The sequence below is a fragment of the Ambystoma mexicanum genome, chromosome 3p (genome assembly GCF_040938575.1).
Source record: "Ambystoma mexicanum isolate Mex_15411 chromosome 3p, UKY_AmexF1_1, whole genome shotgun sequence".
NCBI classification, from domain to species: domain Eukaryota; kingdom Metazoa; phylum Chordata; class Amphibia; order Caudata; family Ambystomatidae; genus Ambystoma; species Ambystoma mexicanum.
In genome coordinates, this window is record NC_090925.1 from 252,442,501 (window position 1) to 252,457,564 (window position 15,064).

At 45.0% G+C, this 15,064-nt stretch overlaps 1 protein-coding gene across 5 annotated transcripts in view; it reads left to right on the forward strand.

Moving 5' to 3' along the window:
• The window catches only part of OSBPL2 (oxysterol binding protein like 2), a 1,093,509-nt gene that overhangs the window by 660,618 nt on the left and 417,827 nt on the right, over positions 1–15,064 (forward strand). For all 5 annotated transcript variants that reach the window (XM_069650733.1, XM_069650731.1, XM_069650732.1 and 2 more), the window contains one exon: positions 12,290–12,379. In XM_069650733.1, the coding sequence (XP_069506834.1) occupies positions 12,290–12,379 (90 nt within the window). The remainder of the gene's footprint in view (positions 1–12,289; positions 12,380–15,064) is intronic.

Below are 15,064 nucleotides of genomic sequence, written 5' to 3' on the forward strand. Positions count from 1 at the left end.
GGCGACAGCCACTACCGACTCCTCTCTGGAAGGTTGGAGAACCCACTCGAGCCAGCTCTATGCCAGAGGTCTCTGGCTGCCGTGGGAGAGGGAATTACACACCAACGTCCTGGAATTGCGAGCAGTGTTCTGGGCTCTGAAGTCATTAGAGCCTCAGCTTCAAGGGAAGGTGGTCCGCATCTTCACAGACAACACGACCACCATGTTCTACATCCGGAAGCAGTGCAGGATGTGCTCTCCAATCCTCTGCCATGAGGCCAAAGAACTTTGAAATTGGGACATAGCTTGGAAGATGTTTCTCATCCCGTTTCACCTTGCAGGCATTCACAACACCATCGCAGATTTGCTCAGCAGGGAGCTGCAGTCCTGCCACGAGTGGGAACCCCACCAGACTTGAGTGTCTTTTCTTCTCTTCAGTAAGTGGGGTCACCCTCACAACGATCTCTTTGCCATAGCGGCCAATGGCAAGTGTCACAAGTTGGCCAGCAGGTATCCTCACCAAGGAGCCTGGGGTACGCCCGTTTCCTTTACGCTTCGCCTTACCCCCGACTCTTCTGCTTCTACGTGTACGAAATATACTCAGACAATACCATTGCAAGATGATCCTCATTGCTCTGGCGTGGGCCAGGTAGATCTGGTACTCGGATCTTCTCATCTATCGTTGCTCCAACCATCAAACTGCCTCCGCTTCCATGACCTGCTCTCCGGAGACAGAGGGTCGATTCTGCACCACGACCCAGCATCTCTGAACCTAGCAGCCTGGCTGCTGCAACCCTAGAATTTGTACATTACACACTTCCTCCAGAATGCAAGGACACTCTAGCCAAGGCTAGAACTCCATTGACTCTTTCCTGCTATAAGGGCATATGGAAACGCTTTACAGTTCAGTGTTTTCCCTATGGAATCACTCCACTGCCCATCGCTGCTACGAAGCTTCTGTCATACCTGCTCTTGCTTGCCAACTCTGTACTTGCTCATGCATCAATACAAGGAACATCTGGGCGCCCGTTCCTGGTATACTCTAGCTCAGTACAAGCTCTTGTTGTGGTCGCACAGGCTTGTAAAGGAGTTCCTCAAGCACCTGTTGAGAATGTTCCCTCATGTCAAGGCACCAGCTCCTGCTTGGGAGCTCAAAGTGGTTCTGTCAAGACCGAGTCCTTCTTTTGAACTCTCCATAGTTCATCGTTGAAGTTCTTATCTTGGAAGGCTGCCTTTCTAGAGCCTATCACCTCTGCCAGGCACGTTGAGGGGATTCAAGCTCACATGCAGCTGCCATATTTATGCTTTTACCTATCGAAGGTGGTTCTGCGGATACATAAGTCTTCCATGCCAAAGATCCCATCAGGCTTTCACTTGAACGAGCCTTAAATCTTAAGTTTTCGTCGCCATTCCTGCTTCACCGGTGGAGAAGTCTTTGTATTCCCTGGACATGTTGCGTGCCTTGAGGTTTTATGTTGCACGCACCAAAGCTTTTCAAAAGACTTCTCGGCTTTTCATTGCATTTAGGACTGTGGGACAAGGAAAGGCCCTGTCGAAGGCTTCCACCTACAGGTGGCTCTCTGGCTGTATCATGCATTGCCATTGGCTGGCCAACAGACCATTACCATGGAGGTAGAGAGTCCAGCCCACCAGAGCCATGGCATCGATCGACTATGGTGTTCCTGTCTGGTGTTTCCTGCTTGATTTCTGCAGGGCTGCTACGTGGAGGTCCACCCATAGCTTAACTAGATTGTACTGCGTCGACAGGAATCCAGGGAACAATCCTGTGTTGGTTAGGCATTGCTTTGCAACCTGCCACCTCCCGTAGTTGTGTATGTGTACTGCTGTGTAATCGTATTCATGAGCCTCTGAATCCATGTACGATCCAATGCTGGAGAAAAAATAATTTACTTACCTGTAACTCCTGTTCTCCAGCATTGGTACCTTAAATGGATTCACATGCGAATCCATCCCTCCTTCCAGTCTATGGCGTTTCTTGATTCCTAATGCCACTTTACGTGTGTGACAAATCTAAAGATGACCTCCAGCGGGATGAAGCTAAGGAGGATGAATGTCATTGGTTAGGGCAGTATGACCCAAAGTGGCAGACGTAGGCTATAGAAGCGACTAGCAGTTTTAGCTTTAAAGCAAAACTGCTTTAATTACTGACAATTCCCAGCTTGACAGGGAATATTTATGAGCATGTGAATCCATGTAAGATACCAATGCTGGAGAACCGTAGTTACAGGTAAGTAACTTATTCCATGGACGTGTCCTGGTTTGGTACTCTGCTGACCCCTTCCAATGCATTGTATTCTTTATGGAATGAATACTCTTGGATCCAAATTGAAGTCTTGCCTGGGTCACTGGACCCTACAGGAGTGGGGATGCCTCAATTTCTTCAGGAATGGGGTTTTGGAGAACTCCATGAGTCTCTACTGGCAGTCATTGACTATGACCTCTTTCGCACATTCTAAATAACAGCCCAAGGAGTTGGGGTGAAGCAACCATAAAACTCATGTTTGAAATAAGATGAGATAAAAAAGCAAGGGAGCATCTGATAGACCTAGAAAATAAGCCATGCTAGAAGATCATCTATCACAAGCCATGCAGAAGCTGAAATCGCACTTGCTCATTTGTGATGGGGGGGAAAACTCCAGCTTAGTCTGGTTGATCAATGACTCGTAGCAAAGGCAAGGACCCCTCTCCTCACCACCTCAATTTGAAATCTAAGAACTGGAGAATCAGGAAAGATTTACCAAGTGTGTGGCATGGTCATTTATACTGTACACGTCTGGTATTAAGCAGACCAGTGTGCATTTCTTGTTTTCAAGAAATAATTCAGATTTATGTTGCTGCAATTCTTTGAGGCAGCTCGGAAAATGTTGATCATTTCATAAACACCTCTAGCTTCACTATTCACTCTTTATTACCAAAAAGAAGAAAAGACCAAGGAAAGTGGCATCACTTGTAACCTTGTTTGGAAAATGGGGCTATGGGTTCCAATCTCTATTATTTATTCTTTGTGCATGCGGATGTTAATGCAGGAAAAGAGTTTCTGTCAAGACACGGTATAAAAAATGATTCCCTAGGTGCTACACCACTTCTTATGACTACAGTTTCAGCTGATGCTCATAAGTAAAGTGCTGTTCCTTGACATGAGAGCAGCCTGCCCTTGAAGCACTATAAGCTCATTTATTTTGTTGAGCATTAACCCCAAAGAAACGCTGGTCCACCATGTCCTAGTTGGGAATACACACTAGCCATAGGAAGCAAGTAGATGCTCCACTCATCTAGAGCCCTCCCCTGTATCCGATTTTTAGGTCTGTGCCATAAAATCAATTTCATTTTATATATTCAACCTGGTTAATCCCAGTCTTCTGATGAAGCAGTCTTCTTTGATCTACTCCTCAATGTTCAGATTGAACTGATGAGTACACACTTGCATCTTCTGTAAATGCTGGGAATGAATATACATTTTTTTCCAAAACACTGCGTGTGAACACCAGAAATGCCACACACCAGAATGTTGGGAAACTATATGCTTAGAATTTTGGGTCCATTCAGCGAATATCCACGTTGGTTTCCCCAAAAATATGCATCAGACTAAAAAAAATGTCAGAACCTATGATAGGCAAAGTTATACGGAAAAATCCCCAAACTCTTAATTTTCCATTCACTTGCAGTAGACACAGGCTGACTCTAACCTGCATAATGACCTGCTGAACAGTTTCAAACAGCCCCAAGGAGTAAACATCCTGTCCACCGAGTCCCCCATTCCCCCCAAAAGGTGCCTTAGCAAATTTGGTCTGAAACAGTGCAGACATTTCTTTTGAATCTGCCTAAACGTGTCTAAAACCACTCAGTGCCATCTAGGCTCAGCTGCAACAGCATACACACCAATGTACAATGTGTGGGCCTTCTCATTGGCTACCTGGGTTCAGAGCCCTTCATCTGGGCCACACACCCAGCAAGAGGCAACCAAATTGGCTGTTGAATAGGAACCATTCTGGTTGGTTGCCTAGGGGCCAACATTTTTGATGGGGCAGTCGTTGTGGACCCTGAACTTTAAGCAGTGTCCGGCTAGACCTCTTCCTGCAAACATTTTAAAAAGGGGTATATTGTAGATCTTTTAGGGTTGTCCAGACCCTCGCATGGTTTGGGGGACCAGAGGGGTTACAATAAATCCCCCAGAATATTGAAAGAATATCGGTTTGGCTGCAGGGACTATATAAACCAGGTCTGGAGATTGCATCCTCGTCGCAACCCTGACATACGACCCACAGAACAGGGAGGTGGCATCAGGCCACCAATAAAGTCAGTTAGGGTCAATATGGGCACTGGGGCCTGGCCACAAGCTATGCATAGTGGACAAAGTGGCCTCAGGCCAGGACCACTGGCCCTTTTGGGGCATGCAAACACCACTAGTACCTACAAAGGGTTTGTGAGGTGGCCCTGCCCTGATGATTGGGACAACAACATTAAAGTCCCCCGTACTAGAAGATAAAGTTCAATAATTTAGAAACTTAGAATATTATGTGTATCTTTTATGATATCACAGTATCTATAATTTGGGCCATCTTCAATTCTGAAAGCAATCAAAGTGATTATATCATGTAAAGTTGTAAATTTATTCGATTACAAAAAAACGGCAAAATTATATTGACATTGGAAAAACAGAAATGTTTTACATAGGAAAACGTGTTTAGAAAAACAGAAAGACACATGTTGGCACAGTTTTGCAAATTCACTGTAGACATAGTAAAGAGATTATTAAAACACAAAAGACAAAAAATATGTTTTTGTGAAGGAGAGAAATCGTTGGGAATGAAATCGACAATTTCTAAATTAGAAGTAATAGATAAAGAACTCTCATAGTGAATAGTAGAGAAGCATAAAGAAATTATTTCTTTTTTAATATGCCAAATTCCTTAATTTTTGAATTGGCTTGTTAATCACAGAGCAGGTCTGCCTACGTACTGGTGTCAGGGGATATGGTAATTGGTAAACAATTCAAAACTTAAATGGACATCCACAACATGTTTCTTGCCTGTGGGCCAGGATTGTTGGCAATTTCCCGACTACAGGCCTTGCCCAATATGGGTGGGGTGAGGGATCAAGTGTAAGACTCAGACACAGTGCCATTTTTGGTATTTATCAGAGACTTTTTTTATCAGAAGAAAGACAGATTAGGGAAATCCTACCTATCCCTGACTCTAAGAGGGGTTTCCATGCCTCAACAAAACCAAGAAAGTCTGCATCAGGATGTCTAAAGCAAAAAGTGTTCTCTGCCCTGTATCCAAAATACTAAACTAAACCTCCCACACTAAACTCAATATAACGTGAAATGGGAAATGTCTCTTGCCTGAACACCTGCAGCTTACTTCCAAAGTTCCAAATATAAAGTCTCTAAGGTGCAGAAAAAAATGAATACAGTTTTACTAGAGGAAGGGCCTTCCCTTCCCCTATAGTTTTCCTGGTTAAAGTGTCATGCCTTATATATTCCACAATCTCACACCGGATGGCTCTTCCCTTGAGTTTTTTTCTGCCGTTTACACTACTTTTTCTCTTTATTCCACAATTCTGGGGGGTGGTTCTCGGTTGTTCTTTATTCCGCAATTTCAAGGAGTATGGCTCTTCCCTAGAGTTTTCTCTGATTCCACAATACTTTACAGTTCTTTCTCTGGACACCAATGCCATTTTCAGAAAGGGGTATGGTTCTTTCCTTTTGGTCCACAATTCAAAAAAGGGTTGGTAGGTGATTTCTTCCCCTGTTTTCTCAGCACTTCCTGGGCGTCTCTGCCCTGTTTCTCCAAACTGTGGTTTACTCTCCAGGGTTTTATTTTATTACTTGGGTGAAGGTCCCAGGCTCACTATATCCCTGGTTTTCTCTCCTGCCAGTCCTCTCAATATTCAAGTGCAAATCCCAGGTTCACACTCATTAATATTCCCTTGCTTCTGTATCCAGGTAATTATATTTTTCATGACGGGCCACTGACCCTTCTCCAACTGTGTTAAATGTCCCAGCTCCTTTGTGTCGGTTTTTGCACTTAACAACAGCATGTGGCATCCCCCCTGAAACGCCCCGGTAGCCCACTCTCCTTCTCTGGGCTTACCAGTCTTCTCTGGCTGCTTCGGAGTCCCACGCTGCACACCATTTTCTCTGATGTCAATCAATCTGCTGCCTGGGAGAGCATTTCGTCAATTTCTCAGTTCCCGCCTGGCCTTTTCCTTCGCTAGGCAGCTCCTGCTGCTCGGCATGGCAGCACAGTGAACACTCTTCCGCCTGACCTCCTTGGACGCAGTCATCGCCATCTTCTTCGCTCCGGTCTGCAGCTCTTTCCTCCTGTGTCCCAACAAGCGTTGGGAGGACTGACTCTCTTGTTGTTCTGTTCAAGTGTTCCATATTTTAATGTCCCGGCACCTGTTAACATCTTGCAATGACTAGAACGCAGCGTTGGTTTTGTCGCTACTAGTGATCTTCATCACTCCATCCCCCTTCCTCGTCTCAGTGTTATAAAGGGGGGGGTTTACATAAGTCCCAGTACTTGGTGTTTCAGTGCTATTAAAGGGAGGGGGATGTATGAAAGCCCCAGCACTTGTTAACATCCTGCAACGACTACAATGCGGTGTGGGCTTGCGCTTCTAGTGATCTTAATTCCTCCATCTCTCTTTATCAACTCAGCATTAAATGGGAAGGTTTGCATTTAAGGTTGGTGACCAGTAAACAACAGAGTTTCTTTATCCACACTACAATATGCCCTACAAGAATAGGGAGATGAAGGACTGTTGTTAGGTCCTAATGAAACGGGAATACCTTGTTTGATCTAACAAGTATATCTCACTCCCATGAGGGTTGTCTCCCCTCATGTGGTCCTCCCCCAGCGTCACAATCAGGTAGCTTCTGCCTTTCGCTGGCCACATGGGGAGAGTCTTTCCCTGGGAAAAGAGTGACGATATTACTAGATATGTCAGGGTGGCTTAAGTGTGCTGGGTGCCAGGCTGAGCAGAATTACCAGGCAAATTGATTTGGGTCTAGGAAAATGCAGGGTCTTGTGCTGCAACAAGGAAAAGGGACATATTAAAGATCTCTGGGGGGTCTCCCCAACTGCGGGGAAGATGTGGGTGGTCCAGACAGATGGCATATGGAAATATAAATGACAAAAAGTCTGTTTTTGCTCTTTGTTTAACTCCACATTCTAAGCTGGGAGCAGCAGGGGGGCTGCTCAGAGGGTTGATTACGCAACAAAAAAGAAAAAATGTCTTGGACCTGTACTAGGGGAAAGGGGCCATTGGACCTGGCTGCAGGCCAGGCCTAGTGGTCTCTGCAGGATGCTGGCCAGGGCCAGTGGTCCTTTTGGATGTCTTATTGGCCATGCGCTAAGCAAAGTGACGACTAGCCATGGTGCAGGCTATTGCCAGTGCCACTGTGGGTGAATTTGGGGTGCCCAGGACATAGATCCAAGGCTCTGGCCAGTACTCCCTACATGGGGCTTATTGGTTCCGATCTTAAGGCATGGCTGTGCAAAGTGACTACTGACCATGGCCAGTACTCCTTACAGGTTGCTTGGGAGGGGGTGCTGGAATCATCGCCATGTTGCAGCTATGATTCTTTTTGGGGCAAAGGCTGTGTCCCAAGCAAAGTGACCACTGGTATAGCTAGTATGCAATAGAAATGCTTTCAGGGGGCCCTGGCACAGCCAAAGGTTATATCCTTAGCAAAACTATCACTGGCCATTGCTTCAGGCTGATGGTTAATTCGGGAGATTGGTCAGTGGATTATGGCCAATAGCCATGCCCTGGGCACTAGGTTCTCTGAACATGACCATCAGCTACATGGCGCCCCTATGGCAGGGTCCTCTACATGTAGGTGAATTCAGTGAAGATGCTTTGGTTAAAGGGATGTTATCATTGATTCTCTTAAGAAAATGTGAAAAAACTAAAAGGGATGTATGGTTGCCGCTGAAAACAATAAAACCCCAGAAATGCTCCTGAATTCTAAGGTAACCATAACTCCTCTTTTTTTACCAAACAAAAATTAAATATGCAACATGCATAGTCATGTACACAAATATTTATTATTTTTTTAAAATAACTTTTATTGGCATTTATTAAACATTTTAAGAACACTCCCCTACCCACCCAGCCCACCTTGAGGAACCGCTTCCCAGTTTCCGCATCTTACGAAGCATACAATCCGTTCTCCATTGGACTCCCACGTTTACCAGGAGTTCAGCCCATGTCCAGCACCCAGATGTTTTGGGGGCACCATTGTTGCACAAAATCGCTTTTTAAGAAACATAGCATCTCTCCCCAGTCCTTTTGGAAACTGTCCATGTCCCCTTGGGCCCTATAGGTAAACCACTCCATCGCCACTATATTCCAAAGTTTGCGATACCAGCTGATCATTGATGGGGGGCCATCCTTGGCAAGGTTCAAAGAAACACCAGAAAGAGGATCAAGCGCAAGGTGGTTAAACTAGCCACCACGTAGTGTCACGAAAGGGTAATGCATACAACAGAGGTAAAGCTGTGTATTATAAGGAAACAATCATTGGCAAGAGCCAAAGAAATATAAGGAGGTTTAACAATTACAAGGTTGTTAAACAAGGCACAATAAAGCATCAGGAGAGGGTGACGCATGCGACTGAGGCAACCCCCACTTCTGAGTAGAAGCAGTGTACTGATGTCAAAGGAAAAGCAGTCTTGGAAGGTGACCTGTAATGGGTGGACCGTGTGCCTAGACGGGTACCCCTAAATGCAAAGCCTCTAAAACCACCTACAAAGAAGCCTGTTTGTGTTGTTGTGAAAGCTGAAAGATCTGTATTTGATGAATCACCTGGAACTTGAAGGGGAGCTGATTACATGCCCAAATGCTAGAAGAAGCTCTGAACTTCATCTTGAACACTATTCTTTTTTGCTGCTGACATCCCTATACATTGTATACAATTGTGAGGGCAAGTATAGATTTTGACACAGACTTAAGTTTTATTTTGGACTTCCTGACATAGACTATCCTTAGTTTTCTTTAGGTAGGGAAATCCCACCTTAGCATAGGGCAAGTTAGGCATTCATCCCCCCTGCCTTTTAAATGGAATAAAGGTTTTGTTAAGAAAACGTGAACCATGTGTCTGTGTCTGACTCGTGATGCCTTCACACTATGCACTACCTCAACAAACAAGGTGGTGATGGGGTCCTTGCCGCTATGCAGAGAAGCAATGCGGTTGTGGTTCTGGGCCCTTGAGAACAAGTCTGACAGTGACTCACGAAATTAGAATGTCACATCCGATGCTTTCAGCAGACAGAATTCAGCCTCCCATAAGTGAGAGCTTTGTCAGGAAGTCCTGGTGGAGATTTCTATCCATTGGGGAACTCCTCAAGTAGTCTTTGCTTCTAGTGTGAACAGGAAATGCACGTTTTTCTGCCCCTGTGAATTGTTCTCTGCAGGGAGCTCTGGAGAACCTATTGACAGTCAGCCTCCACTATGCGTTCCCACGGATCACTGTCATTTGGCTGATTCTTATGTTAACATTGATCACCCCAGACTGGGCTTGGAGAACATGGTACCCAGAGTTCCTGAACATGTCCATCTGCCCTGCCCCCCGCCAACTCTCAAGGAGAGTGGCTTTGCTCTCCCAGTTGGAAGGGCGGATCCTCCGATCCGAACCTCAGCAGTCTGAATCTTCATGCTTGGCTGCTGAGAGGCTGAGGTAGGAGTGGGGTTTGTTGGACAATATCCTGGATGTGCTCCTCCTGCCTTGGGAACCGGCTGCTAAGTCTGTTAATGCCTGCAGATGGCGTAAATGTGTGGCTTGGTGCCAGGCAAGGGATCTGGACCCTTTATCCTGTTGTATATCCTATGTTTTGGATGTTTTGCTCTCTATGGCCCATAGAGGCCTGCAGATTGCACTGTGAAGGGGTACCTGCCGGCTATCTCGACCCCTGAGCAAGGCTCGCTCTTCTCATTTCCCACTGTTATGTAATTTTTGTGAAGATTGTGCAATCAGTTTCCCCCACACCAGTTTGTGGTTCCGGTGTGGGATTTAAATTTAGTGTTAACATTCTTATGGGCACTCCATTTGAGCCCCTGCATTCATATTAGCTTAAATTGCTCACATTTAAGGTGATTTTTCTGTTTGTCATAACTTCTGTGAGGCAGATGAGTGAGCTTCAGGCATTTTCTGTTTAACCTCTATATTTTGATTTCTCCAAGGAGACAACAACGTTTAGAGTGTGGCCTTCCTTCCTACCCAAGGTAGTCTCAGACTTCCATTTCTATCAAAAGATCCATCCTCCACTGTTTTTTCTTTCCTCCGCCAAGCCCACCTAAGGCAGAGGAGCGTTTTCATCGTCTGGGCCGGTATGGGCTCCCTGCTACTCTTGTCTCTTGTAGTGCCAACAGGAAAGTTTACCAGTTTTTTTGAGAGTCATGCTGGTGCCCATTCTGGCGCCCATGCTTGCAGGGCTGTGATCAAACAGCGATCATTGTCTGCAGCTCAAAATTCTATTATCTGGCTGGTAAAAATGAGGGTTTTGGGGTTCATTCCACCAGAGGACTGGCCGCCACCTCTGCCCTACAGAAGGAGGGTCCTGGATTTTGATATTTGTGAAGCAACTTCAAGGACTTCTCAATATACGTTTGTCAAACATTTCTTTTGGGATTTCTTTTCAGGGCAGGACACCGGATTCGGCAGGGCAGTCCTACAGAGTTTTCTGGTTTAGATGGTGTCCTCTTGCTCTCCAGAGCTACGTACTGCTGTGCAGGTCTATCATAGATGAGTAGTCTGTGGGAGGAAGGAATCCATTAGAAGAACAAATTACTTACCTCCTTCTGATGGGTATACCTCCCACGCATTCCACAGCGCCCTACCAACTTGCACAACATGGTGGATAGCTGTTGCACCTATAGGTGCAGCATATTGATATGTAATGGCCCAAAATTATGTCCGGCGCATAGAGGTGTTGTGTGGAGCCACACTGCACCCCCTGGTGGCGAACACGTTTCCGAAGATCAGCTGCATCAGAAAGACCATTACTGAGAGGCAAGCAATTTGTTTTGCTTGCTTTCTCTTTCTGGTTATGAATTTGGTCCACACATTGTGAATAGTATAGAGCCAGGATGCAGTAGGATAACCTCACCTTGAACCTTGATCGTGACTCGTATACACATAGGGATAATTGCTTGTCGAATTCCAACATCCCCCTCTAAGCCCAAGCATCATCCTGATCCATCCAGTGCACTTTATTTAGAAAAGGGGACATCATTTGGGTGGGCAGTAGGGAGAATTGTTTCATGGGTGCAGGCAGCACTCATTCATGGTTCCAGGATGTGTGTTAGTTCCTTCCAACATGGTGAACTGATAGGTGAAAAGAAAGAAACTCCATCTCGGGAGAATAGCTGAGGGGCAACGTGCTTGCCTTGGAAGCAAGACCATACAGATAAACACTGGTTCGGTCCCTGTGTACGCGCTTAGAAACCTCTGGGTATTAAGCGCATTATAAATAACCAATTATAACAAACCCTGCACCCTCCCTTCCTCCAGCTTCTCTGTCACTGGACTGTCACTCCCAACACCTGCCCGGCCCCAACCTCTATATTATCCACTATGTGCCCCCAATGTGCCTCCCCTGGATAAGCCTTGTGTTAGTATGTAATCAATAGTGTGATCCCCAATCCATGTTAGACTGTCCTCGTAGCAATCTTTGAAGATGTATTTCACTATTTAATTAAGCCTTCGCAGAGCGATTGATGTTGAAGTACAAAAATAGTTAAATCTTGGAATAACTATATTAATAATAAGAGACATGTATTTACATGGCTTTTGGGTTTCAAGCAATTGAGTATAATGATTTGAGGCTTGAAGGCACACTCATTTGTAATTAGGTCGGTGTCCTTTCGTTTTAGGATTTAGTGTTTTCGTCTTTTTGCTGTATTGCAGTTTTTTTTTTTTTTTCTCAACATTTAGTTGGGTTTACTAAATTGTTTATTTCAGTTATTCCATACTCTTGCCTTTGGTTTTAGTTATATTTTTAGTTATAGTGTCAGTATTTTTACCCCTTCATTGTTGCGTTATTTCAGCTTTTATCCCCAAAAAGACCTGATCTTCCAAATGTGATGCTTTCCTAATGGTCTTCATGACTTACCATTCCACTCTGTAATCAGCTCTGGAGCGTCTAAACAGAATGTGGGGAGCCCCGACATTTAAATGGGGAATGTCCAATTGAAGGTGCTTTAATAGTGAAGGAGCCTTTTGCACTGCTGGTTTTGCCATGCCTCATGATGCTATTGATGTCCTTTTCATTTCTTACAGTACCGGCGATAAATGCGTTCTCAACTTCAAACCCTGCGGACTGTTTGGTAAAGAGCTTCACAGGGTGGAAGGATATATTCAAGATAAAAGGTTGGTAGCAAATGTATATAGACATGTGTACTTGTCAATGGATCTTTAACCAAATGTATCACTTGGACAGGCTTATCTGGCATTTACATAAATGGTTGTGCAATCATTTCAATTTGAAATCATGTCTCAAGTTAAAGTGATTCTATCTTGAAATTGTGCTTTTTTTATTAACATGCACAGACTGTAGTGGCGACAGACACAGCAATGGGCCAGCTCCTCAAGATTTAACAATCGTTTCTTGCAGTTGCAAAATACATTTTTTCATTTGGGCACCAATTATAACAGTTATGCCTTTTCCTCTTCCTTCTAGAATGCCTCTGACTGGCAGAAAAAAGTTACTTTGCATCATTAGTATAAAATGATATAATTATGTACACATAGAAAGTTAGTCCTGTTTTCTGGAGTAATTTAAATGAGTTAAATGAGAAAATACAGTGTTATTTCTGTGATCATCAAACTTCCTAATAATTCCTCGATTACTTATCGGTAATCTTCATTATTCATGGCCGCCAGCCTGCTTTAAAACAATTGTTCAAAACATTGTTTTACCAATCAATCCCTATTTGCTCTATTCCCAATCACCCACCCTATGATTTAGGGCACCTACCCATACGATCATAATTACCCATGAGGTTGAAGCGACCTAGGCCCAGAGAGGGAAGAGGGAGTGTAGGTATAACTGCTGGGATGAGGAAGAGTAGGATGAACAGGAATACAGATTACAGCTAAGTAATCCGGACATTCCATGCATGTCCTTGTTCCTTGTCTCAATCCTTGCTCATGAAGTGTTCCAATGGCAAGTCGATTCGATCTTGCAAATACAATCTCACTTAATCAATAAGCAAAACACCATTCAAATAGTGACTGCTCGAAGCACAGGATGAATGAACCCAGGACCATAAAAATTCATTCAAACAGTAGTGTAGGGGGAAGTTCAAGGTAGAAGCCCAGAGGAAGCACTACAGATACCAGGATAGATTCTTTTTTTAACCTTGACCAGGATGCTGCCTCCTCTCTTGGTAGAGCAGCCTTGAATCGTATGGTGCCATGGAAGGTCACCTCGCTGAGTGGGCAAGAGACAGTCTTTCTTAGTCCCTGTGTGATGGTCAAGGCAAAGGCATTTGTCCCCTTGCAGAGGAGCCAGCGTTCCCTAACAGGCTAATTGAACTCCCGAAGACAGCAGCCCTTTGCAGATGTCAGGAGAACTTCCCGCTCATCAAGATGAACCATGCCCTGGGACTCCACTTCTGAAGACTGTCCAGTAGCAAAGTGATAACTATCTCCTGTGAAAGGGAGAAGGACAATACCACCTTGATCCTGAATGTGGGGTTGCAAAGCATTCTGATGGAAGGCTACATTACTGTAGAGGGGTCCCAACAAGGGCAGGTGCCCCTAACCATGTATCAGGAGAGGGGAACAACGCTTAACAAAGCAAGAGATGAGAGGGTTTGCTAAGACAGTTCTTCCCTATGGACCCCTAAATCCCCTGGTGGCCTAGGGACCCCTAAATACCCTGGTGGCCTCTCACCTAACCCTCTGATTCATGTGCCATACCCAGATTGAAACCTTCTTAAAGAACAGTGAATGTTTCAGTGCCCCACAATCCAAAGGTGGGCAGCCTTGTCAATGACACCATGCCATGAACGTACCTCAAAGTAAATCGTAAGTGAAGGTTTGGGGGATCCTTAAATGGAAATCAGACTTCCCTTGCCCCCTATGCCCAACCTTTCCATGCCCCAAGCCCTCCCTCTCGACATCCAGGCCATTCATCTTGAGGAGTTGTGCAGCTGAGAGCTACATGAGATGGTTACAGGTTACAGCAAAGGGGACCAGTGGGAAGGCAAATGGATGGGAGGCAAACAACTTCACTAAGAGGGTACACCAAGCTCACCAGGGTTAACAAGAATTACCCTGATTTTCCGAACTGTCTGGGAATTCAAGGGAATTTAGGTAAAGGCTTAGATGAAAGTCCCCTGCTACGTCAAGGAGAATGCCCGACCTTCAGGCAGAGGTTTGTCTGACCCAAGAGAAAATGAGAGGAAATGGGAGTTTCTGGAAAAGCAAACATGTTGATCGTGGGTGAGCCCAAGGTCCCTGCGAGCAGTTGGAAAGTCCTGATACAGACACTAGTCTGTTGGGACAGAGCGACTCAGCCCTTTGGCATGGGAGTTGTGATTCACCCTGAGGGAGAAGAGGTTGCCCCCTGTCCAAATGCCCATTGACCAAGATATAACTAAGGCTCTGACCTTGTCACCTCTTGTTCTCCCCACCCCACTGACGGTTGGTAATAGGTCAAAGGATCGAATCGAAAGCACCGAAATGCAATAGGGTTGAATCAAAAGGACCGACAACCAAAGGGTCGATTTTTATTTTATTTTTTTTTTGGGGGGGGGGGAGGTCCCCCCGAGCCCCTGTTTTTGGGATAAAAAACATTTTTTTTACACTATACGAAAATCAAAAAAATATATACATTTTAAAAACAAATTCTACCTTTTTGGTTTTCGGTCCTATTGCCTCGACCCTATTGCGTTCAATCCTTTTGATGTCGAACCTTTGACCGGACACCCTGACGGTTCACATAGGCTAGGGCTGAGATGTTGGCTGTCCTGACAATGATGGCCTGACCCTGGAGCTATGGACAGCAGGACCACAGTTTGCGAAGAATTGCTTTACACCCCCTGCAAT